The 26123-nt window shown below is 38.1% G+C and overlaps 1 protein-coding gene across 1 annotated transcript; it reads left to right on the forward strand.

Moving 5' to 3' along the window:
• Window positions 1-23729, forward strand: LRRC58 (leucine rich repeat containing 58). Its single transcript, XM_082460084.1, has 4 exons — window positions 1-2052; window positions 13302-13430; window positions 14813-15090; window positions 17977-23729. The coding sequence occupies exons 1-4, from the start codon at window positions 1553-1555 to the stop codon at window positions 18183-18185; spliced, it is 1116 nt and encodes a 371-aa protein (XP_082316210.1). The 5' UTR covers window positions 1-1552; the 3' UTR covers window positions 18186-23729.
• The last annotated feature ends 2394 nt before the right edge of the window (window positions 23730-26123 follow it).

Raw genomic sequence — 26123 nt, forward strand, 5'->3', positions numbered from 1 at the left:
TCTATTTCTGAATCAAATTTGAATTATGTTTTCTCATTTTACATTACATTCCCGTCAGTTTATTTTTATCACAGACACATACACATTTTTAAAAGCATAAAACTGTATTACTTTACACATTTGCAATTTTCACATATTAGGTTCCTGCCAGAATGTAATCTTGATCCAAAATAAGGAAGGTCTCATTTTTAAAAGGGCCCTTTCAAAACAGGCTTCAAATTCAGGACACTCCAGCGGTTTTAAAAACATTCCATCCCTGGTTTAAACTCACAATGTGTAACCTCCCACAGCTATAACTCAATCAGAAATTAAGGTGAAGTTTGGCGGGGGGGTAAGAAGCATAAAGTTTCTCACACTAATAACTAGCAAGAAAAAAGTTATTTATCCTCCTTTTTAGGAAGAAAGCAATTTAATGGCATCGGTTATACACAATCTTTTAACGTTTTTGTGCATGACTTTGTAAAAAATACGCTGAATATTTTCATTTCTAGTAATGACTTTCCAAAATTATAAAAAGTAATTTCAGAAAAGACTGAATTTAGGGCAAGGAAGAAAATGTTAATTAGAAGTACTGAGTTAAAGCCAGAATGCGGATTTTCCCAGTTAAATTGTAGTTTTAACCTGAACTAAAATCTCAATGCTTTCTGCGTTTTTAAACTGATCAATTAATCTGAGCTATCTCAAATTAACGAAAACTTCTCCATGGCTCCCAAATTCATTTCTAGCCACTAAAACTTAAACCAAAAAACCACAGAAGTGCTTCTACAGCTAAAATGGCGAAACGTCCTTATTTGACACACTCCTTTTAAAACGCTTCTTTTAAAAAAAATGCTGTAGGGCAAGCAGGGCAAGGATTATCCATATTTTATGGATGGAGAAACTGAAATCAAATCCCACGTCCGAGGAAACAAGGCTATTTAACAGCTGAACCCGAGGTAAGATCCAAGAGTTCTGATTTCTAGTCCAGCTGCCTTCGCACTTCAAAGTCGGCTTGGTTAATCCCGGGACTTGAAATTCCTGGGTCTTGCTGTCATGGAGCTGAATCACCACTAAATTCCTGTGTTCTTGCTTAATCCCGCAGACCAAGGGCCCCACTCCTAAACTGGAAACCAAGAGGGCGGGGCACCGTGACACGCGAACCCTCAAAGCCAAATAACAAAACTGTCCTCGGGCTGTTTACCGAGGCGGTCCTGGACTCCGGGGACAGGTCACCAGACTCCAGGGACCATAAACCGCGGCTGCCCAAACCCGGCCGCGTTCAGAGAGTAACTAAGGACCGCCGGGTCTCCGCCCCCACCGGCACGCCCGGTCCGAGCAGAGGGCCGCGTGAGGCGGAGCCCGGCCCCCAAGCGGCGCAGCCCGGCCCCCGAGCGGCGCGCGCACCCCGCCGTCTCGCGTCGCGTGACTCGGCGGGGGCGCGCGGGGTTAGCGCGCGCGCGCGCGCGCCCGCCCGCCCACCCACGCCACTTCCGACGCAGCGCTTGGTTCAGGTTCCGGGGCGCCGCGGAGCTCCCGGCCTGTGGGTGGCGCGCGGCGCTCTGCGGCGGCCGGGATGGAGGAGACCGGAGCGGTGGTGGCCACGGCCGGGGAGGCCGAACTGAACTTGTCCCGCCTCAGCGTGTCCCCCGAGACCCTGGAGTCGGAGCTGGAGGCGCGGGGCGAGGAGCGGCGCGGCGCGCGGGAGGCGCTGCTGCGGCTGCTGCTGCCGCACAACCGTCTGGTGTCGCTGCCGCGGGCGCTGGGCAGCGGCTTTCCGCACCTCCAGCTGTTGGACGTGAGCGGCAACGCGTTGACCGCGTTGGGGCCGGAGCTGCTGGCGCTGCGCGGCCTGCGCACGCTGCTGGCCAAGAACAACCGGCTCGGCGGGCCCGGCGCGTTGCCCAAGGGCCTGGCCCAGTCGCCGCTCTGCCGCAGCCTCCAGGTGCTCAACCTTAGCGGGAACTGCTTCCAAGAGGTTCCAGCCTCGCTGCTGGATCTGCGCGCGCTGCAGACCCTCAGCCTCGGCGGCAACCAGCTTCAGAACATTCCAGCCGAGATCGAGAACTTGAGGAGGTGAGCGGGTGCCTGCCTGAGAGTAGGGAGGCCCGGGGCGGTGTCCGGGAGCCCCGGGACCCCGCCTCTGGTCTTGGGGCGCCGTTCGGTCGTCACGTACTTGTCTTAGTCTAGGCTCTTCTTCAACTCTTTGGCTGTGAGTATTGCCCTGCCAACTCAACGAGTTGTAGTGAAGATCTAATAAGATCGTGGTCGTGACAGCATTTGGTTTGTTGTGTTTGCCCCGTGCAGATCTTCGAGGCAGTTTTTCTGTCGTCTTTTGGGGTCTGATGGAGTGATCCGAACTGAGTACATACTCAAACAAATGTAAATATGAGGTTGCTCCTTGCAACCTTGCTCCGACGGTTCCTTCCTTGCTCCGAAGTCTTGGGTGGTTTTCCATGCCTGTAGATCAAATTTATGTCTTGTAGCGTGACAGACAAGTTACTCCGATCTGATCCTTGCTTTCCACTACATTTCCTGCTCCATCTTCTCTGTAGCGATACCAGCAAAACCATTTGTGGAATTCACTGAGCTGTGCACTTTACCAGCACCTTGTAGGCACTGACTAAATATGTGTTGAATTGATACAATGCCTCTGTATTGCTGTTCCCTTTGTCTGGAATGTTGCTTACTTCTGGCAAACTCGTGTTCATCATTCAAAACCTGTTTTAAGGGTCATTTCTTTGTTTCCTTTCTTTACTGCTTTTTGGACAACAGTTAATTATTGCCTAAACTGTACTTCTTCTGTACCTCATTCACCCTGCCATTGCACTTATTGATTATAATTCCTGGCCTACAGGTCTGCCTCATCTACTAGATTGTTCGGTAAATATATGTTGAATTAAATGGAAGAAGGGTAACCAAAGTCCCCTAAAGGTGCCCTGCAGGGGAGTGAGAAATAAAGTAAGAGCAAGTGTATTGTCCAAAGTGAAAAAACAGAATCTTCCATCTGTAAAATATTTTCACATCCTTTATTGAATTTTCTGAGATAACAGAATATTAGAGCTGAAAGGGACCTCAGAGTTAAGTGTAGTGAAAAGAATATTGACCTGAGAATAAGAGCAAAGGAAACCATAAACAAAACGAAAAGACAACCCTCAGAATGGGAGAAAATATTTGCAAATGAAACAGCTGATGAAGGATTAATCTCCAAAATTTACAAGCAGCTCATGCTATTCAATATCAAAAAAACAAACAACCCAATCCAGAAATGGGCAGAAGACCTAAATAGACATTTTTCCAAAGAAGGTATACAGATTGCCAACAAACACATGAAAGAATGCTCAACATCATTAATCATTAGAGAAATGCAAATCAAAACTACAATGAGATATCATCTCACACCGGTCAGAATGGCCATCATCAAAAAATCTAGAAACAATAAATGCTGGAGAGGGTGTGGAGAAAAGGGAACCCTCTTGCACTGTTGGTGGGAATGTAAATTGATACAGCCACTATGGAGAACAGTATGGAAGTTCCTTAAAAAACTAAAAATAGAACTACCATACGACCCAGCAATCCCACTACTGAGCATATACCCTGAGAAGACCATAATTCAAAAAGAGTCATGTACCAAAATGTTCATTGCAGCTCTGTTTACAAGAGCCAGGACATGGAAGCAACCTAAGTGTCCATGAACATATGAATGGATAAAGAAGATGTGGCACATATATACAATGGAATATTACTCAGCCATAAAAAGAAACAAAATTGAGTTATTTGCAATGAGGTGGATGGACCTAGAGTTTGTCATACAGAGTGAAGTAAGTCAGAAAGAGAAAAACAAATACCGTATGCTAACATATATATATGGAATCTTTAAAAAAAAAAGTCCTGAAGAACCTAGGGGCAAGACGGGAGTAAAGACACAGACCTACTAGAGAATGGACTTGAGGATATGGGGAGGGGGAAGGGTAAGCTGTGACAAAGTGAGAGAGTGGCATGGACATATGTACACTACCAAACGTAAAATAGATAGCAAGTGGGACGCAGCCGCATAGCACAGGGAGATCAGCTCGGTGCTTTGTGACCACCTAGAGGAGTGGGATAGGGAGGGTGGGAGGGAGGGAGACGCAAGAGGGAAGAGATATGGGAACATATGTATATGTATAACTGATTCACTTTGTTATAAAGCAGAAACTAACACACCATTGTAAAGCAATTATACTCCAATAAAGATGTTAAAAAAAAAAAGTAATGAGTCTAAACCTATGCTTGACATGTAATAAGCACTAAATAAATGTTTATTATTGTTAAAAAAAAAAAAAAAAGAACTCTTGGTGTCCCAGCCTTACGCAAGTCGCTTTAACATATCCTGACTACAGCTTCCTAATCAGCTAAATGAGGCATTTGGACAAGATGTCCCTTTGTTTACTCACCAACAGATTTTTATTGAGTACCTACCCAGTGTTAGGCACTGTCCTAGGTGCTGGGGATACAGTGGTGAACGGGATCCTGCCCTCATGGAGCATTCTAACAGAGGAGACATTAAACACCTGTTAACTTTATTATTTAATTACAGTTGTTATAAGTTCTGTGAAGAAGTACAGAGTGCCTTGAAACAAAGTAACTTAGTTTGGTCTTTGAGCAAGTAATATTTGAATTGAGCTTTTAAAGGAAGAGTAAGAATTAACCAGGAGAGGGTGGGATGGGATCAGTCCAGATTGAAGGAACAGCGCACATGAAAACCCAGAGACAAGAAGGACTGAAGGCCAACATTTTGAAAGGAGGACATTGTACTAGAGCATGGTGAGGAAGTGACCAAGAGGGAAAGTAGCAAATATAAACTTGGACCAGATCTCAGGCTATGTCATATCTTGAAGGCCATGGTAAAGCTTGAATTTTATTCTAAGTACGCATGGAAGAGTTTTTAAAAAGCACATCTGTCTTGTTGCTGTGCAAGAATGTAGGGGGGAGCAGGTGGAGAGATGAGAAGACATTTTGAAGGCTGGATGGAAGGAGGCTATTCTAGTAGAATGAGAGGTGATGGTAGTTTATACCAGGGTGATGCTAGGAGAGATAGAAAGAAATATTGATAGAAGGGTTGGAGAGAGATTTAGATGTAAAATTGTCAAGCCTTAGTTCCTTCTAATTTTGATGTTAATGCCAACATTCTCATTTGAATTTTTTTAATATACTAAGAAAAACTTAGAGCAAATATTACCATCACATGGGGAGAAAGGTAGGCAAAAATCCCATTTATTGAGTCCTTACAATGCAGTAGGCCCTGTGGTAGATCCTCTAAATATGCTTTTTAATTTTCACAATGACTCTGTGACATGAGAAGAAGAAACTGAGGCCCTGAGAAGTAGTCTTAAGATCACAAAGCCAGTGAGTGGTAGAACTGGATTTGACCTTTGGATCAAACTGGATCTCTGACTTCAAACCCATGAATTTTCCACAGTGACAGAGTAAGGGCTAGAACCTAATTCTTCTGACTTCTGTTCTGTTGAATATGTGATCAGGAGGATTGGCTAAAGCCATTTTCCTGATTGACCTGATTTTCTGGGCTGTTTACTATGGTTTTGGGTCATTGTACCTTTGTCTCCAATTGTATGTAGGCTCTTTTATGTCATTGTTTTCATTCTTCAGTTGTCTGCTCTATTTCTCTTTACTGATAAGAATCAGTAAAGGTTTAGGATATATGCTCCAAATATAAACTCTAGTTGAATGTAGGCTGAAAGGGTCATGTAGAAATATACTCTTAGAAGTAGAGACAGCCTAGGCAATTGGCCTGAGTCACCCCCTTCTTTTTACAGACGAAGAAACAGATTTAGTATCAGTAACTTGCTTGAGGCCAAATAGTGACAGGGAGATTCATGTGCTTCAACCCTCAAAGGCTGCTTACTACTTACTGCTTACTACTAAAATAATACATTAAAGCTTCAAAAATGTAGAGGTAGAGGTTCAGTTACTCAAACCCTAAGGTACCTGCCCAAGAACACCATCTTCTCTTAGAATATACGTGGAGTCCCTAGACCTCATTGGTAACATTGATGAATATTGTTTATTATGCCATGTTGCTTTTAAAACCAAGTGAGGTGTTTCTGAGCATTTGGAATCTTCTACCCTCTTTAACAGCAGTTTAAAAAATAATGCGGAGGGCTTCCCTGGTGGCGCAGTGGTTGGGAGTCTGCCTGCCAATGCAGGGGACACGGGTTCGAGCCCTGGTCTGGGAAGATCCCACATGCCGCAGAGCAGCTGGGCCCGTGAGCCACAATTACTGAGCCTGCGCGTCTGGAGCCTGTGCTCCGCGGCAAGAGAGGCCGCGATAGTGAGAGGCCCCCACTTGCCACAACTGGAGAAAGCCCTCGCACAGAAACGAAGATCCAACACAGCCATAAATAAATAAATAAAATTTAAAAGAATAAGGCTTTAAAAAAAATAATAATAATAATGCGGAGTATATAATCCATATAGAGGTCCCCTTTCTCCTCACCCTCCATCCTTCCAGGAGGGAATAACAAATAAATACTCCTAGCTTAATTGGTGTATTTGATCCTCCAGATTTATCAGGGTATTTTCATGTATATTTTCTGTATTCTGTTGAGCCTTTTCCCTGGTGGTAAAATTTTTGAAAAGTGGTTTTTGAAAGATGATTTTAAAGTATAACAAGTAGATGGTGAAAATCTTATTTTTATGATTAACTTCATTCCCCTTGAGTAAATTAGGCTCAGTGTGAATCATGAGGTTGTGGATGTAGGTTCTTTCCATCAAAATAGGAGGTTCTTCTTCAGCAAGTAGGTATAATAACTGTTTAGCTAGTAGATGGACAAACTTGGTTTTGTTCTTACAGTGTTGGAAAAGTAGGTGTAATTCATATTTTGACCTGTTTCTTTTTCTGAACTCTTAACTTTTATTCCTCTCAACTAGCTCAGACATTAACTGAGGAAGAGCTTAATAACTTATCACCCAACGGGTAATAGACTTTGTTAAAGAAAACAAAAGCTCGAGGATATTTTGGCATCCAGGATGCTAGACATGGGGAGAGTAGGTTTGAGCACAGGTGAGTTTCGTTGGTACCATTCCCCACAATCTTTTCTTCTCAAGTAAGAAAAGATTTCCTTCCTTTTTCTGTTCATGACCCCTCTTTCACTGTCTGCCTGATGTGGTTTTAGAAATTAAAGATATGAGAATTGTGATGGAAATAAAAGCTAAATATTAATGTCCTGGACTGTTTTGAAGCTAGTGTGCAATAGGTTGATATCTTACAAAAGAGACGACTCAACCAGATGATAAATAGAATGCAGCAGTAAAGTTTAAATAAAAACTCTTTTCCCCGTTTAGAGTCACATATTGAGTTTTTCTCTGGCTCTCAATTCTTCCTTCTGACTTCTTTCAATGCCTTAGGCTGGGGCAAGAACCAAGAGATGATTCCTTCATTTGTGCTTCTACTTTTGAATGTATAATGGACTTTAAAATCCTGTAGTGAGTATATTTGAAAATGATTTAGTATGGGGATGCTGCCTCAAGAAAACTACTTTATCCACAAATGTATGGTTCTTATCTTTCTGTGTTTCTCTTATTTTCTATTTTCTGCCTCTTTAGGTACAAACCTGTCTCACTTTAATTCCATCTCCCTTTAACCAGCCATAACATGGGACTCATGTATATTTTTGTTATATTTAATGTTTGGGTGGAGAAGCAAAACATTTTTTGCTTACACCTGTGGTTAAGTTGATTGGCACTAAGTGGACCCTAATGTATTTTTCCAGTGGGTCACTGGCCCTTCCTATAGGAAAGGTACCCACTTCAGTATCCCTAAGGATTGGAGAGGTGAGATACTTTTCAGAAAACAAACTTAAGGTTGGTCTGTTAACCTTAAACAAAAAAGAAAGGAAGATTCTTCTCTAAATTTTGTGAATGATTTTCATGTTTTTTGTATTTGTCAAACATCAAAAGAATAGAATTGTTTCAAGTCTGATTAACAGAGGTGCAATTTTGACAAATACAAGAACTTTTAAACACTACAGTTTTGCTTTAAATTCAACAATAATTTCATTTCTCTTTATAGAAAAGCATGTTTGGAAACAGTAGAGTGTGTTTTAGAAATTTAATTCCCACAAATCATTGAAAGGCTTTAAGTCCAAGAACTTTGGAAATTATGAGTTTCAAAGTGGTACATAAGCCTGAAAATGTAAATTTAATATGCTGGTTGTATGCTCTAATTAGTGATACCCATCAGCTGCAGAAGAGATTTATATGGTTTGAAGTCATGAACTTGGTTATATTTTAGAACATCAGATCTTTCTCTGCCAAAGTCATAGTAACAGCTAAGGTTTGGCGTCCTTTCTGTCTGTTTACCTCCCCACCAACTCCAAATCACTGAGAGAAGACATTGAGTAGTGACTGACCACCAGACACTAGTTTCTCTTGGTTCCTGACTTAACCATATAGAAAGGGCAAATTTGCTCTCAGACTCACTCTTCCCTTTCATCACTTTCTTTTCTTTTCTCCCTCACTAGGCTAAATTGCAAGTTGTTATGTAACTATTGAATCCTTTATAAAAGGACTTCCAAGTTTGCTAAAAATTTTTCTCAACGGTCTCATTAGAATTGTTTTTTTTCCAGAGAAGTTTCTGTTTTGGACTCCAAATATTCTTTTCTACTCTACTCTATTCTATTCTATTCTAGTAGCTCTCATCATTGAAAAATAGAAATTTCTCAGTAACTGAGCAGTAACTTATACCATAATCTGTAAGATCAAAAAATCCTGCCTAGGAACCTTTTTCACCAGTGTTTAAACACTTATACGTAGGGGAATTCAGTTTTGTATCCAGACCATTGATATTTGCTACAAGGTAATCCTTTAAGGAGAAAAAAATAGTCTATCAGGGTTAAGTGTTCTGCCTACTTTTACTGAGCATTGTAAGTCTAAAGAGAGAAATGCAGTCTTGAAAAGATTTACACAATAAGAAATAGAAAGGAGAGTATCAATATATTTTTAAAATGACAAAACTTCAGATTCATATTGGCTTTTTGAATCACCACACATCAAGGAAGGCTGAGATTATGAAATACAGATAAGAAAGTCAACAAATGGAAGTAATTGTATCTGAGAAAATATGTATAAAGGTCATCTATAAAGGACTTTAAAATAAGTTTGTTTCCTAACTTAAGAGAGATAAAGGAGGGAACTTCATCAGTGAAACAAGAATAAGAAGTTTTAAAACTGACAACTATGAAAACCCCAATTGGAATTTCTAGAAATAAAAATACACAATTAGGAACTCAGTGGGCTGAATGGTAGACTGGAGTCAGCTGATGCATAGTGAATCAGTAAGCTAAAAGATCTTACTGAGGCATTCTGGAATGCAGCACAAAAAAATCAAGAAATGGAACGTATGAAAGAAATGTATAGAGAAATGGAAAATAGACCCTGAAGTTCAAAGTGCTGTTTGCTAGGAATTTCAGAAAGAGAATAGAGAGGATGTAGGAAAGGCAATACCAGAAGTAATAGTAGCTGAGAATTTCCCATGATTAAAGAAAGAGAGCACTCTGAACTGGTATCTTGACACATCATAATAAAACTAGAACAAGAAGGATAAAGAAAGAAGACCCTAAAAACTCCTAATAAGAAAAAAAGCAGATTACCTACAAAGGAATATGGGCTGTAATAAGATAGTAGAACAGTATCTTCCTCCTGGTAAGGAAAAGTAACTGTCAACCTAGAATTTTATGCCCAGCCAAGCTATTATTCAGGTGTGAAGGGAAAAAATAAGAACGTCAGAGACAAAGGACTCAAAGATTAACAACTGTGAGTCCTTACTGAAAGAACTTCTACAGGATGTACTCCAAGAAAAATGAACTTTAAAAGAAATAGCAAGTGCCAAAAACAGTGGTGAACGGAGAAATTGGTAAAACATATTGATGACTCTGAATAATTATTGATTGGGAATAAATAAATTTCAATTTATTTTCAAATCAAGGTAGAGCTAATCCTAGATGATGATATGAAGATGACAGAGAAGTGAGCATGGTTGTGTATATGGGAGTGAGAGGGAGAGCAAAGGAAATTGAAGGGGTAACTACTAGCAAAATATATGTAGCATGTGCAGTTCAAAATAATAGAGGGAGTGGGACAAAAGGAAACTTGATGAACACAACAGAAGGCAGACAGAAGAGAAAAAGATATTGAGATACAGCATGGTAAAGAAAACACAAGTGCAGATATATCAACAATCAAGTTGTGCACTGTTTACAAGAGTTACACTTAAAATAGAAATACCCCAATATGTTTAAAGTTAAGGGGTAGAAAAAGATGTACGAAGCAAATCTCTATCATTTCATATCTGGACTCAACTGCCTTAGGCTCCAGTCTGGTCTTCCTGCTTCCACTCCTCCCATTGCACTCGCCTGTCCCTGCCACTTCTCCTGCTGTTTTCCAAACAGTAACCAAAGTGATCCTTCTAAAGTGTAAGTCAAGTTATACAACTGGCCTTTGTTCAAACCCCTTCTACCTAGGATAAATTCAGAATCCTTGCTAAGGCCTGAAGGGCCCTCTGTGATCTGGCTTTCCCAGGCTACCTTTCTAACTTCTCTGACCACCATTCTCCCCACCCCTGTCACCCTGATGTACCCATGCTGGCTGTGTTGCTCTTTCACAGCACACCAAGCTTTTTTCCACTGCAGGGATTTGTACTCAGTCATTTCTTCAGATCTCTGTTCAAGTGTCATCTCCTAAGAGAAACCTTTTCTGACCACCCTCTCTACAGTATCACTTCCATCAACATCTGATTATCTCCGTTTTTCTTTGTAGCACTTAAAGCTATTTGGCATAATATATATACATTCATTGATTTACTGTCTCTCTCACTAAAATGTAGGCTTCTTAAGGTCAAGAACTTGGTCTTATTTACATTATATTCCCTGGAATAGTGCCTGGCACATGGTCGGTGCCTAGTTCATATTTATTGACTATATGATATATAGTAATGTTATTCAATTTTAAAGAAGAGGAAACTGGGGCATAATGAGATTTAGTAATGGGCCCAAGTTCTCATACTGGTAAATGGTGGAGCTAGGATTAAATAAATACTAACAAAAACAGGTAGGCAGTATTGATAATCAGAGGCAATAGATTTTACGGCAAAATGGATTAGAAGGAAGAATGAGAAATGCTTCATGTGAATTAAGGAACTATGCAACAAGAAGTTTTAACCATCATGAACCTGAATGTATCTTCAATATAGCTTCCATATTTTGAGGAGAAAGAGAGCAAAAATTGACAGAACTATAAAGGGAAAACCATGGTTCTGGTAGGAAACTAACCACCAGAGTAAGAAAGTGGAATAATGAGAGACTATAAAAAATTTGAATTGCACAGCTAACAAGCTGAATCCTAATAACTACACATTCTTTTTACACATATAAAATGTGAACAAAGATAGACCACACTTTAGACCACAGAGGAGTAAGGTTATGCAGAACATATGTTTAACAACAACAAAGCTCTCAGCAAACTAAGAGAAAGCCATATAACCCATGAGAAAAATGGGTAAAGGTTAGAAACGCAGTTCTCTAAAGATGTACGAATGGTCAAAACATAAAAAGATGCTAAACGTCACTAATAATTAGAGATTACTAGTACAGAATGGTATCATTTTTCACACCAGCTAAATAGTAAAAAGTAGAATAAAAACGTTAAAGCAGGTGATGATATTAAGTGTTGGCAGGGCTGTAGGGTAAAGAGTGCTCTTAAATGTGAATTGTGGATTGTAGTTAGCTATAACTCTGCAGGGTAATTTGGCTTTTTCTTTTAACATTACAGCTTGTACCCTAAAATCTGCCACTTCTCAGACCCTTCCCCTGGAACTCTGATTTACTGGATCTGAGCAGGGCCTAGATTTTGTAGCTTTAGAAGTATCCCAGTTAATTCTTTTTTTTTTTTAATTTTTATTTATTATTATTTATTTATTATTTATTTTTGGCTGTGTTGGGTCTTCGTTTCCATGCGAGGGCTTTCTCTAGTTGCAGCGAGCGGGGGCCACTCTTCATCGCGATGCGCGGGCCTCTCACTATCGCGGCCTCTCTTGTTGCGGAGCACGGGCTCCAGACGCGCAGGCTCAGTAGCTGTGGCTCACGGGCCCAGTTGCTCCGCAGCATGTGGGATCTTCCCAGACCAGGGCTCGAACCCGTGTCCCCTGCATTGGCAGGCAGATTCTCAACCACTGCGCCACCAGGGAAGCCCTCCCAGTTAATTCTTATCCTGGAAGTTTGGGTAACAGTTTAGTAAGCTGTTTTTCCCTACATTTAAAGGTGTCTTAAAAGAATGATAATGTTTACTGAGCAGATTTAACAGGAAGACAAAAGTAACATAGTTATGGGAAAGATCTATATGTATACATTTCATTGATATTTATGTAGTAAGAACTGATTCTGCCATCCCCCCCATCACCTGAAAAAATCTTTTGGAGAGAGCCTTTCTACAGTCATCACCACAAGGAGTAGCAGTACATTTTGATGCAATATATGCTATGTCTAAAATGTTGTTAACTTATTATTAGGAAACAGGATAATTATCTGGAACTTTAATTTCATAATAGTGGTCAGTTTTACATACTTTATTTAGTTAGCCTCTGAAGACTGCATTTGCCATAATAAGAGCAAAGAAGAAACAGACTTCAGCTGTGTTTTTCCACTCTTCAAAAAAAAAGCTAGTGGTTTTCCCCTTCCCATTGCCTAGTAACGCATTGAGTCCAAACCCACCAGCATGAATACAGGGCTCCTGTAATTTGGCCTTTATCCAGCTGTTATCTCTGGGTTCCTCAACATGAATTCTCTTCTTATGTGTTAAAAGGTATACTCATTATCCCATAAAAACCCTTCTTCTGACCTGAAGGTCCTCTTTCCTCCTACCCTAAATGGGCTAAATTCATAGTCCAGCTGAAGTCACAACACTTTTGGGAGCCTTTCCAATCAGAACTAATGTATTTTTTTTTATTTCTCTACTTTTTAAACTCCTATATCATTTATGGATTGTTCTGCTTATTTTGGTATTTTAATCATGTTATGCTTATTTGGGACCTTGTTTTGCATTTAATTATAAAATTGTCTAACATTGGTGTGTCTTGTCTGCTTACCTGTCTGCTTACCTATAATATAAGCTCCCTGAAGATTGCATTATTCCTCCAGAGACTGTATAGCACATAGAAAGCCTGAGTAAAACATTTGCTGAATGAATAAATGATACGTGTTCATTGTAATAAAGATAATGGGGTACTTGTTCAAATTTTGTGTTTTTTTTGTTTTTTTCATTTATTTTTGCAGTTTAGAGTGTTTATATCTTGGAGGAAACTTCATCAAAGAAATCCCGCCAGAATTAGGAAATTTGCCTTCTCTAAATTACTTGGTATTATGTGACAACAAAATCCAAAGTGTGCCTCCTCAGCTTTCACAGTGAGTATTTTCAGACAGTTTATGTACACACAGAGATACATGCTTAGGAATTATCATCCTGCATTCACCCACATGATTTGTATGTGGAAAAGAATTAAGTGTTCTCAAAGTAAATGATACATGAGAATGAAAGTTCTGAGGTGTGTTATGAATTGGGTGGCTTATTTTTGATTTTACTTTTAAATGCTCTTGATATATTCCTCATAATCGTTGAGCCTCTTTTCTTTTTTTAAATTTATTATTTTTTAAAAATTTTATTGACATATAGTTGATTTACAGTGTTGTATTTCTGCTGTAAAGTGATTCAGTTATACATAAATATATTTTTTCCTATTCTATTCTGTTATGGTTTATCACAGAATATTGAATATAGCTCCCTGTGCTATACAGTATGACTTTGTTGTTTATCCATCCTATATATAATAGTTTGCATTTGCTAATCCCAAACTCCCAATCCTTCCCTCCCTCACCCCATCCTTGTCCTTGGCAACCAGAAGTCTGTTCTCTGTGTCTGTGAGTCTGTTTCTGTTTTGTAGGTAGGTTCATTTGTGTCGTATTTTAGATTCCACATGTAAGTGTTATCATATGGTGTTTGTCTTTCTGTTTGTCTTACTTCACTTAGTATGATAATCTCCAGGTCCATCCATGTTTCTGCAAATGACATTATTTCATTCTTTTATATGGCTGAGTAGTATTCCATTGTGTATTTATACCACATCTTCTTTATCCAGTCATCTGTCGATGGTCATTTAGGTTGTTTCCATGTCTTTGCTATTGCAAATAGTGCTGCTATGAACATAGGTGTGCATGTATCTTTTTGAATTATAGTTTTGTCTGAATATATGTTCAGGAGTGTGATTGTTGGATCATATAGCAACTCTATTTTTAGTTTTTTGAGGAACCTCCATACTGTTTTCCATAGTTGTTGAGCCTCTTTTCTGTAATCAAAAATAGAGTATTACTTTGGCATAGATTCCCCAAGGTTGTATGGGATTTTATTGATTTATATTTGATATGAAGCATTCCTATCCTAATGAGATAATGTGAAGGATCTTGATTCCTGTTGCATTTGAAATCTTTCCTTTTTTAGGTATCTGAATGATAAAACATGCCAAAAAAAACCCCTTTAAATCTAGCATTTATGTCAGCTAACACATCAGAATACTCTCTAAGTATTTTAAGCTCTCTAAGATTCCATGGGCAAAGTCCTTCATGAATATATACAAGTATGGGCTCTAATTTAGTTTCAGCACCTTTTAATTTTACTTCCATTGACCTTAATCTTAATTGCTCATTCTTACGGGGAAATTGAGTCCTTCCCTTAACTTTCTGAGTAGTTTTCTTGCTTATGGCGGTTGATTCTTGTATTGCATTCATTCTAGGTTGCATTCACTTCGTTCCCTCAGTCTTCACAATAACTTGCTGACATACCTGCCTCGAGAGATCCTCAACCTTATTCATTTGGAAGAATTGAGTTTGCGAGGAAATCCATTGGTTGTTCGTTTTGTTAGAGATTTAACCTATGATCCTCCAACTCTCCTGGAGTTAGCTGCACGGACCATTAAAATTCGAAATATTTCCTATACTCCCTATGATCTTCCTGGGAATCTTCTTAGATACTTGAGTTTAGCCAGCAATTGCCCAAACCCAAAGTGTGGAGGTAAGTTAATTCAGTGTCCTTGTTTCCCATTCATTTAGTTACTTTTAAATTAATTATCTAAATGTTGTTTTAATTAGCTGGTTTCTTTCAGAGAAAGGCAGTTTGTCTCTGTTCTGTTTGCCTTATTCTTTCACCCTTTTACCAGAAAGTAAGACATTTCACCCTCTCTGGGTTCGTTCCTTCCTTCCTTCCTTCCTTCCTTCCTTCCTTCCTTCCTTCCTCCTTCCTTCCCTCCCTCCTTTTCTTCTTTCTTTCCTTATTTATTCTTTTCATGGTACTTCAGGATTCATACACAGGGAAAATACCCAGAAAGTCTCATCTTTCTTGGAACTGTCATAGGGTAAGGTAAATTGGTAACATGAGAGGAAACAGAAAGAAAGCATAAACAGTTCTAATTGCTTTAGAAGAGTCTCTAAAATGTTTGGCCACCTTTCATATTTATTTGAAGGACATTTTCTTAGACTCACCATTCTGAGTATCAGGTACCTTTATAGAGTACAATTCAAGGTGTATGAGAATAGGCTGAATGTGTGCCAGTTTCAGAATGTACCCTGGAATTTTATATTCTTTTAAATCCATGCTTCAAAATTTCTTGAGTTTAGAGCATTTAGAGAGAACTAAACAAATAATATAATGTAAGACAGTGTAAAGTAGGAATCCAAAATACTGTTGGAAATCAAAGGAGGAAGAGAGCACATTTATTAGATCTGGAAAAGATGAGACAGTTCTTGAAGTATGAGTTGAATTTTGATATGGTTTGATTGAGGATAGAAAACTTTTCAGATGGAGAGAGTAAAATTGGAAACAAAACAATATGGGGCAGAATGTTGGATGAGTAATAATTTGGCTCAAATGTACAGTTAAGGGAGTAATGAAAGAAGAGTAAAAGATACATTGAGGCCAGATTATGAAGGGCCTGAAGTGCCAGAGTGTGTGGAGGGGAGTTGGTGAATGATAGCAGGTCATTTTATTTTGGCTCCCTCATAAAAGACTACTTTTTAAAAAATCCAATTTAATGGGAGTAGAGAAAGGTTTTTATTATTGTAGGATAATTGTAGGTGCCAGGGAAATGCTGCATAAATATGATCAGAGCCAGCTGAAGTTTTCCCCAGATGTCCCGTCAGGCCTTGAAAACTATTATAACGTTAAACAGAGAGAAGGTGATTTAAGTTTCTCAAAGAATATTAAAAGGTAAAAAAGATACTACTAGTTTAAAAAAGAAAAATGACACTACTCTGGGCCATTTCTGGCCATTTACTTTTAGAAGTAGAGACTGCCGTGCCAAGTTAGAAGTACTTAGATTTTCTCTGTGACTCTCCTTCTGAAGTTGGCTTGAACAGTGGCAAGAGACAACACTCACACCAGACCTTCAGGCTTCATAGTCTGTATCTAATCTCTTGGAACCTATCCTTTTCTAGAAATAGATCTCTACAAGAAGTCTCTTTTCTCTCTTAAATGGTTTCTTAATGAGTTCTTTAATATACTGCTGTGTAATTTGTCTTAGGAACAAAAATACTTTTTAAATTATTAGCTTAAAATTTTGAGATAATATCTGAAGTGAACCATTGACATTTTCCCCCTCAGATTCCCTAGTTATTGAACTCTGAGTTAAACAAAAGTAATTTTCTGTTTTGTGAGATATTGCCTTTGTATAGTCTGAGATCTTACAGATGACAAGATAGTATTGTACTACTTTAGCTCTTGGTAACTATAATTATTTTATTACTTTCATTTGCTTCAGAAAGCGAACACATTTGGGGGGATTTATTGTTAATATTGATTGATCAGTTTACTGAATCTGTCTACTTTTCTGAATTGTTCAAAGTAACATACCATGAATTTCCCTTTTTAAACTATGAATTATACTAACTTACTACAGGATGAAAAAATTAGAAAGTTAATGGAGAAGTAACAGAAAAAATAAATAAATAGGAGAAAAATTGTTTCTCCTTTGCTTGGACCACATCTTTTTATTTTGGTCCCTTACGTGATATACACAGAGTAGTTGGTGCCAGAGGAATCCTGGGTAGAGTATAAAGGTTGAGATTCTTCTCCAGAGAGGTGATGGGATGCAGGGTTCTAGGGGTTCCGGTTATACTGCAACCATTGTGACAGCCTTCATGGGTTAGAGATGTGCAATATTTAGTAGGAGGAGCAGCTGGAAGCCCGCAAAACAGCAACCTCTGCTTTCCTGTCATCTCTAGCTGTATTTTTACTTAGCTGAAGGGCCACAGTTCAGGAGCACTAAATTAGGACTCAAAAGAGCTGAATACTAGTTTCAGTTTACTTAGCAATATATAATTGCATGAAAGTCAAGTGAGATCAGTAGTGAAACAGCTTTGAAGCTGTAGATTTAGACCCTGTGGAAATAGGATGGCATTGTGTTACTTTTAATTTTTCCTTCCCAATACATAAGGACAGGGGTACTAAAAGTCGTCTCCTTTCTGCAAATTTTGGGTGTAACAACTAATTCTTTAAGATCATTATCAAAGGAGTTTTGTATTTTTTTTTAAGTTCTTGACTGTAGGGTAGTACCAAGGAGGGGCTTGGGGGATGGAGAAAGGGCACTTTAGGTATCCTGTAATCTCCATCAACCACTGTCCACCAAGTCACCCAGAGAAAACAAGCTAAGTAAATAGTGTCCTTTTAACGCCAGCTCCCTTTAAGATAGATCTCCTGGCCTTCTCTTTGTAGTCAAATTGCCATCCCTAAGACCTTCCAGTATTTCTATAAACAATTATGGGAGCAGCCACTACCTCTGCTTAAGATTCTCAAAAGAGAAGACTATAAGACATTTCTTCAGAATGCTGGAGATAGGGTTGAAAAAGAAAATGTGGGTCTTTGCTTTGTAATGATTACTTTGTCCTTATTCCTTCTTCTCTCCAGGAGTCTACTTTGATTGCTGCGTCAGACAAATTAAATTTGTGGACTTCTGTGGGAAATACCGTCTCCCCCTGATGCACTACCTGTGTTCACCGGAATGCTCTTCCCCTTGCAGCTCTGCCTCTCACAGCTCCACATCCCAGAGCGAATCTGACTCAGAAGATGAAGCCAGTGTGGCTGCACACAGAATGCAGAAAGTTCTTCTTGGCTGAAAAGGGAGCAGGGTGGTGTGAAACACTAAGAGACTGAGCAGAGGTGGTTAGAAAAGAGAATAGACTTGGAAGTTCACTAGAAACCATACCTTCATCTTAAATGTCCATGACGGAGTTGGAGATGGTGTAAAAGATTTTGTGTTTCTAGCCATTCAGCAGGAATGAGTCCAGTTCCATGTTTGGATTCTTTTAATATAATTCACTGTGAATGGCAGTTTCAGATTTAGCTGATTGTTTGCAGTTTTCACTCAAGTTTTGCATGAATCACACAGCAGAATGGAACATCCTGAAGGAGCAGTGCTATAATAAATCATGAGTGGTGTAACTTGTGACAGTTGATATGAAGATAGAAATGATCAAAGATGTAATTTTTACCAGAGTTGTCCTTGAGTTTAGGTTGAACACTATACCGTAACAGGATTAGCCCTCCATTCTTTTATTACCCATATGTCTAGATTACAGAGTTACTCAGACAAGCTCACAGATGGTTACATAGGACCTAAACCTTTCTCAGCTACTGACTGGTAAAGTAAGGGATATAACTTTCATGTGGGGTTTAAAAACTCTTCACTTCTGCTCCTTTGTTCTATATGATTGTTGTTACCCTTGTATAATCCAGCAATGACTGTAATAGTGCCTTAATCATAACAAGGATTTAGAAATTTATTCAAGAAACGATACCAGAGCAGCCTATATAACCTGACATACTATGCAGAACACTTTAAAATATGCTTTAACAGAACTAGGTAAACAACTGTATATCTGACATCTGAGCTCATAGCCACCTTAACTTCATTTTTTGTTCAAACAAATCACTTTTATAATTAATGGGAGGCCACGATCTTGATCAGTCTGTTCATCATAAGACAGAATAATAGTTTTTAATGGAAAAATCTGTCAGATTTCTTTTAACAGAAAAGAGATGTAAGATAGGAAACTTCTTTATGTCGTGCATTAAAGGAGTGGGAAAATGATTTTAAAGGTTTTAGCAGTCCAGTATGACTCCTTTGCCTGTGTGTACTGAACTGTAACTTCCTCTAATGTTAAAGAAAAACTAGAGAAACATTACAAGTGAAATAAAATTGGGCACAGCAGTCATTGTGTTTTTACACAATAGAACAGTTTCCAAAACAAGTTTAACCATGGAGTACTTTTTGAAAATAATATATTGATAAAATATTTTAAATGTATTAAATATATCCTTAAAGTACAGCAGAAAAATGGTTTCACAAGTTGCCAATAGAAATGACAAATTTTTATTAACTAGCATGCAGTAAAAATTGAGTAATAGTACAACTGTAAGTTGACATTGTAAAATAAAGTACATAGCACACATTAGCAATCGTTAGCTAACTAATCTGTAATAACGTAATGGTTTGTTGGTAAATACTACCTGTAGAGTAATACAAAGGTCAGAAACACATTGGAACATCAGATGATCTCCTTTCTGACTTCTGGCATTCATGACTGGGGCACACCATTTCCTAAAAGCAAGTTGTTGTATAATAATGATATGTACATATGTTAGGTTTTTGTCACATATATTTTTTATTTTAGAAGAAAATATACTGTAGGATAGTTTGTTTGTTTATTATATGTTAATTCATGAAACATCATGAGAGTTTCATGACTGCAGTTGTGAAACGCTGCTATAGAGTGAATCCCTTCACTCTGTTGTAATAAGATTCTTTTTTCCTTTTGATCCAGAAATTTTCTATGTCTGTAGAAGTAATGTAGTATCTTTCTACTGCCTAGCAAAGTAGTACATGTGTGATTATATCATAAAATAGAAGTAATAAAAAGTCTTTGTTTACTTCTCCATTTGAGCCACAGCAGGCTGCATATGACAGAATTATAAAAGATAAAAGATGATTTAGGCAGTGCCTAGGTGGCAAGCCGAAAGTGTTTTGTAAGTGATTTAGGTAAGATACATAAAATATTTTCACAGAAAATAATGTATTCATAGTAAAATACTCAAATTGATAGGACCAAATTTTTCTGGCTTAAATGCCTTGGTTTACTTCCTAATAATTACCAGTTTGATCTAAGTAACAACTTGGGTAATCTTCTAAGAGTTAGTCTTTGTGAAATAAACAGATAGGTATGTAAATAGATGCTTAACTTTGCCAGCTTCCAGGAAAGAAGACATACTGATTGATCTTTTACAGATGTAAATAGGTCCAACCAGAAACAGTTTCTAGTCTTTGCTGTGTAATGTAGATATATACATTGTATACAGCAAAATGTCTTTCAACAAAATGTTTGTTACGCTTCTCTATATGTACATTTGAAAATCTCTGATCAGTATGCAGCTCTCTTTCGTGACTTTTACTGAAATCTACATTTTTAGCTGTTAGTTTTGTCTTTTTTTTATCTTTGACCTAACCTTTTATAAGAGCTTCTAATAATTTCTAAACTTTTCCTGAGCTGCTAATAATTTCTAAGCTTTCCCCTGTTTCTTTTCTCTACCTTCCCTGTTTTCATAACTGATGACTGTAGAAATTAACCAGAAGTGAGTTACAGTTCCAGAGTCATACAGCTGACTGTGTATTTAAATTGAAAGTCTCTCTAGTTGCTGAGTCACTTGTTTGTGTGTAAGTTTTTGATACTGCTCTACTTGGACAATTTTAGTGACCAAAACTTCTGTGGATAAAACTACTTAACCAAAGCATAAATGTGTTTAGAATGGAATTCTTCAGTGCTAATATTTGGAATTGAAATGGATACATTGAACATTCTTAGTAATCTTTATTCCTAGAATCCACTTCTCTCAGTGTCACCAAACTGAGTTGGTGAAATGGTCCTAGGATTTTAGGAAATAGGAAGATTAGCTACTATAACGTTTTGCTTCCATGGTGCCAGGGATTGGTTGACCTGAGGACAAGCCAGTCAGGGTTCTCAGCATTCTCTGTATTTGTGTAGTAGAGGTAGGTCTAAGGGTTACTGTTCATATTTTACTTCTAAATGCTTCCTGGGGGAGTCTCTTACTCTAAAATTCTTGATATTTGGAACTTCAAGTTAACAAATTTAAAAGTAACGACTTGTATTATAAACTGTACCTCAAACTTGAGAAATTTTTGTACTAATGTAAAGTTAAAAGCAGTCCACACTAGTGCAGGGTAATACTGCAGACCAGTTCTACCAAACATTGTAAATACCAATTTAAACAAAAGAAGACAAGGGAAAGGCTGATTGCTGGAGTGTTAAATGAAAGAAATCTTTAAAAACCACAAAAGGCAGGGAAAGAGAAGGCACCAGACACCCAAGGAGATCCCTGAGCCAAGAAAGTTTTTTAAAGTAATACTGAATTGTTTTGAAATTAAGTGGCCCACTAACTACCATCTGAAAGCCTGTTTATCACTAAATTTCTTCAGTTTCTGCTAGTGGGAGATTGTCCACATATCTCCATGATGAAGGGCCAGCAAATAATAGGATTTTCTTACACCCAACCTTGCTCTTTCCAAAGGGAGAAAGTAATACCTCATTAACCTGGAATTTGTGGTACACCTTTGGTTAATGTTTACCTTTTCACTATGTAAAAGAGAAAAAATACTAAGCAAATGATTACTGCAAATTAAGTTTGATCTTATAAAGCATTTTAGCAGTAGCTGTTTATAAAAAAAAAGTTATTCTAAAGACCCTCTGTGGGCAGAACTTTCTATCAGTTATAATATGTATGTATAGTATATAAAATTAGTTAAGCTGCATTTATTTAGAAATACCTAATTTTTACCTAAATGACTCCCTTACTTCTCATCCAAAGTAGAGATTTTATGACAGTATAACTATCACTCCCCATTTAGTCCAAAATAGTCAGTTTTGAAGTTGTGTTGAGCATTTAACAACAGTAAAGGCTGCTGTATAGGTTTTAGGCAACGTGACCTGGAATTCATTGTTCTGATCCCCACTGTACAGAAGAGAAGTATTTGACCTTCACTGTTCCTGTATTAAGCACTATATAACATTAATCTGATGAATTTAATGGCATCCAATTTTGTATTTTTATTATAGTCATGATCTTTTTAAAGATAGCAGTGCCTTTAGTTGTGCTTTGAAAGTATGTGCCTTACATCTTCCTCGCTGGAGCCAAAGTTTGGGGAACTATGTCATTTAATAAGTTGTGTGTGACAGCCTCATGACCCTTTGCTTTGAGTTGAAGGAGAATGACTGTGATCCTGAAGGACTCCTTCTACTAAAAGTAGACCTAATGTCTCTGAGTCTAGGGCTTTTGGAGAAGGAATCCCAATCATGCATACTGTCATAAAAGGATTAGAGTCCCTGAAATAAAATCAGTGAAAAAGTATATTCTCTTTCATATAAAGAAAATATATCTGCTACCACTAAGGGATGACAAGTTCCTAACGAATTCATATTAATAGCATCTTATAAAGATATTATTGCCATGAGGCCTAGCATGTTTTGTGCTTTCTTTGTAATACCAGGTTAAAAAGGGGGTATGGTTTAATATTTTTGCAGGTAAATATCCCCATTCTTTTTATGTCTCTACTTGGTTCATATTTGCTAAGAATTGATGTAGAAAATAACAGTTCACTAACAACAAACATGACATTATTGAACACTCACAGGGTAATACTGATTTGGGTGCTACTAGACTTTCACCTAGCACTTGCTTGTCAGTCTCAGTTTATCGTAAGGGACAGTATTCAATCTAGTTAATATTAAAATTTGTTAGTATAAAGAAGGTTATTTATATACAATTATACTAGAAAGCCATGGTTGGAGAGACTATCTGCATTCAACAGAAGTTATTCTTCCTTTTGCTCTGACTAAATTGGATAAAACTTATTTTCAATTCCAGTTATGGGAAGAAACTGGGGATAAGCTTGACATCACTATTGCTGGTACTAACAAAAGCATTACTAAATTGGTTAATTCTTCTGTCTACAACTGGTGTTTTAAGAGAATCCTTTCACTAACTTAAATGGTTGACGATGTGTTACTGAGAAGGATTATTAACCTCAACAATCACTTTACAGCAATTACGGAGCAAACTGTGTGCCTGCAATTGGTGTCTGTTGCATTTCTGAGCCCACTTTGTATTCATGAGAAACAAAAATATAATGGGAGAAATATTTTAAATAACCAGTATTTTAACTCTTTATAAAGCTTGGGACTTTAAAGTATCAACAAAGGATATCAAATATATATATACTTTTACTTTAGTCAGATTATTTTTTATTACCTGATTTCTTAATTTTCTGTATTTGCATTCTTGTGACTTAATATCTATATCTGTAGGTATATATATATTTTAAACAATGATAACAATAAATGTAACTCAGCAATGTGACTCAATAATTACATTTTATTTTTGGAACAAGATATAGTTTATTGCATCAGATTTATGTATTACCTTGTAATGGTAAATGCTCTAAAAAGAGTATTTAAGCTACTTCAGTTCTATACCTCCTTTTTCCCCCCAGGACACACAAAAGAATGTGATCTAATATTAACCCTCTGTGTGAATTTTGCCTTATCAAACATTGTGCCTTATTTTATTAAAAGTGTTTTGTTGGAATCTAATTCTGTATTCTGGAAAAGCAAAAGTATTTTAGTTTTAATTGACAGGCATTTACTTAAAAAATCTAAAATCCTTATACTGTTGGTTTTTGCCTGATTACTTGCTATACCATTGCTCATCTATTCATTGAATTTTTTCAATACATGAATAATACATTAAGCGTGTATTAGTATTTATACTCTCTGTGCTAGATGCAAAGGATACAAGATGAACTAGACCAGATCCTTTCTACCAGAGTTCCTTCTGCTTCCACAATCTTAACAGACTTACGGATGCATACTCTAAAAAAAAATTGGTGAGGTCATGTTGCTACTGAAGGTCAGTTACTTCTTGCATTTAGTCCAGAATCAAACAATCTTAATGCAAAATAGTATAGTATTAACTGAGCACATTGATATTGCAGTACTTATTTAGTGCCATTATTTAGGTGACCCTAGAACACCTGACATATTTCTAGATTTCCAGAATTTGGAAGAATATCATGGTTGCTTATGAGTTGAGGTAAACAGAGTGGTAGGAAAGACACACTCTGCAAAACAGCTGATGTTTCAGAATTGCTGAAATGGAAAAAGCTCAGCACTTCCCTGGTTGGTATATAGGAAGTCCTCTTGGTGAAGTTGGGCTCAGAAACTTGAGGGCACAAGAGAAGAAACATTGGGTGTAACTGATCTTTCCTGAGGATAAAACTGCTCCCTAACCTGCCCGGTTGTGGATGTTCTCCTTAGAACAAGTGTTGGAAGAAAATTTTCTTCTTTAATGGCTTGTCTAACTCTGTAGATACTACATGGGAAGCCAGAACATTTCAGGGGCTATGTAAGACTTGCACGTGTCCCATTCATAACATCAGTCATTGCCAGCTTCGTGAGCAGTTCCATCAGCATGCCCTAGAATGTTGGAGCTTAAGGCTACCTCAAAGGTCTGAAGGTGACTCATGTTTGAGAGATGAATAAATTTAAGCCCAGAGAGATGTGTTCAAGACTTCACGTGGTGGACTAGAGGGGTGGGATAGGGAGGGTGGGAGGAAGACGTAAGAGGGAGGACATATGGGGATATATGTATACGTATAACTGGTTCACTTTGTTATAGAGCAGAAACTAACACACCATTGTAAAGCAATTATACTCCAATAAAGATGTTAAAAAGAAAAGACTTCACATGATGGAATCTTGAATCCAAGCCTCTGGATTCCCAGGTCAGTGCTGTCTCCACTACAGTATGCTGCTTTCTTTAATACTCTATTGTGTGACAGGAAATCAGTAACAGCATTGGTACTGCATTGTAATCTGCCAACGCGCATCAAAGTGATGCTGTCCGCACGGTCTCTTCAGAACTTTACATCTAGTGGGAAACCTTAGATAAGAGTAAATATCTGGGTAGCTCGTTATGTTTACAAAGCATACTCAAGAGTCTACCTTATTTAATCGTCATGACACTGTGAGGTAGGACTAGGTGAAATTTGTTGGTGTGGTTTTGTCACACCCTTTCCCCTCCTCTGAGTTTGAAATCAATTAAGAAATTGACATAGATTTGAGAAAGGGATATAAATATCAGCTTTATCAAATCCAAATTGAACTTCTATGTAAACTGAGTATAACCAACCAAAATCAGACTCCCACTACTCCCAGATAGCATTTCACAAGACTGGCCCTAACACACCACAGATCCAAAGGAGGTCAAGTCAAATCTTAAGCCCTGTAGTGCTGCCCAATTAGTATTTCTCCCACAGGGAGGAAAAAGATCTAAAAAGATTTCTTCTGGGCAGCTGTTCTCAACCCTGGTTGCACTTGAGAATCACTATGGGAGCTTTCAAAATATGTAAAAGTATGGGCCCATCCCCAGACCAATTGAAACCTGGTCTCTAGAGGTGGAGTCTGGGCATCAATAATTATTGATGCCCACTGAGCTCTTCTCTGTGACTCAGTTACCCAGCAAGGATGATGATTCTTTTGTGAAAATCCCTTCATGGTAACTTGAGGTCAGTGAAGTAGGATTTTTACAGATGAAGAAATGGGCCCAAAGTGATGAAGTGACTTGCCCAGTTTCTCTTAAGGTAAATCGTGACAGAGCTGGAGCTAGAATCCGTTCATCTATTTAAAAAAAAATTTTTTTTTAATTGAATGCCTACTTCAGATCAGGCACTGATTACTAATCCAATGTTCTTTGCTTCTCCCTGTCAGTTACCTTTTCTTGAACTGAAATGTAAGATGGATGTACATTTGCTGGACATAAGATGGTATATTCAAGTGGAATACTGAATTGGCTGTATTGAAGCCAGCTTCAACTAAGTTGGAGTACCTGCCGAATCATGGAGCACAAAAGCAGCAAAACAGATCAACGTGAGTAGAAACATTCGTAAAAGGATGGCTTGGTCAGATATTTCAGGATAAAGCCACAAG

The sequence above is a fragment of the Balaenoptera physalus genome (assembly GCF_965194825.1).
Source record: "Balaenoptera physalus genome assembly, chromosome: 4".
Lineage (NCBI taxonomy): Eukaryota > Metazoa > Chordata > Mammalia > Artiodactyla > Balaenopteridae > Balaenoptera > Balaenoptera physalus.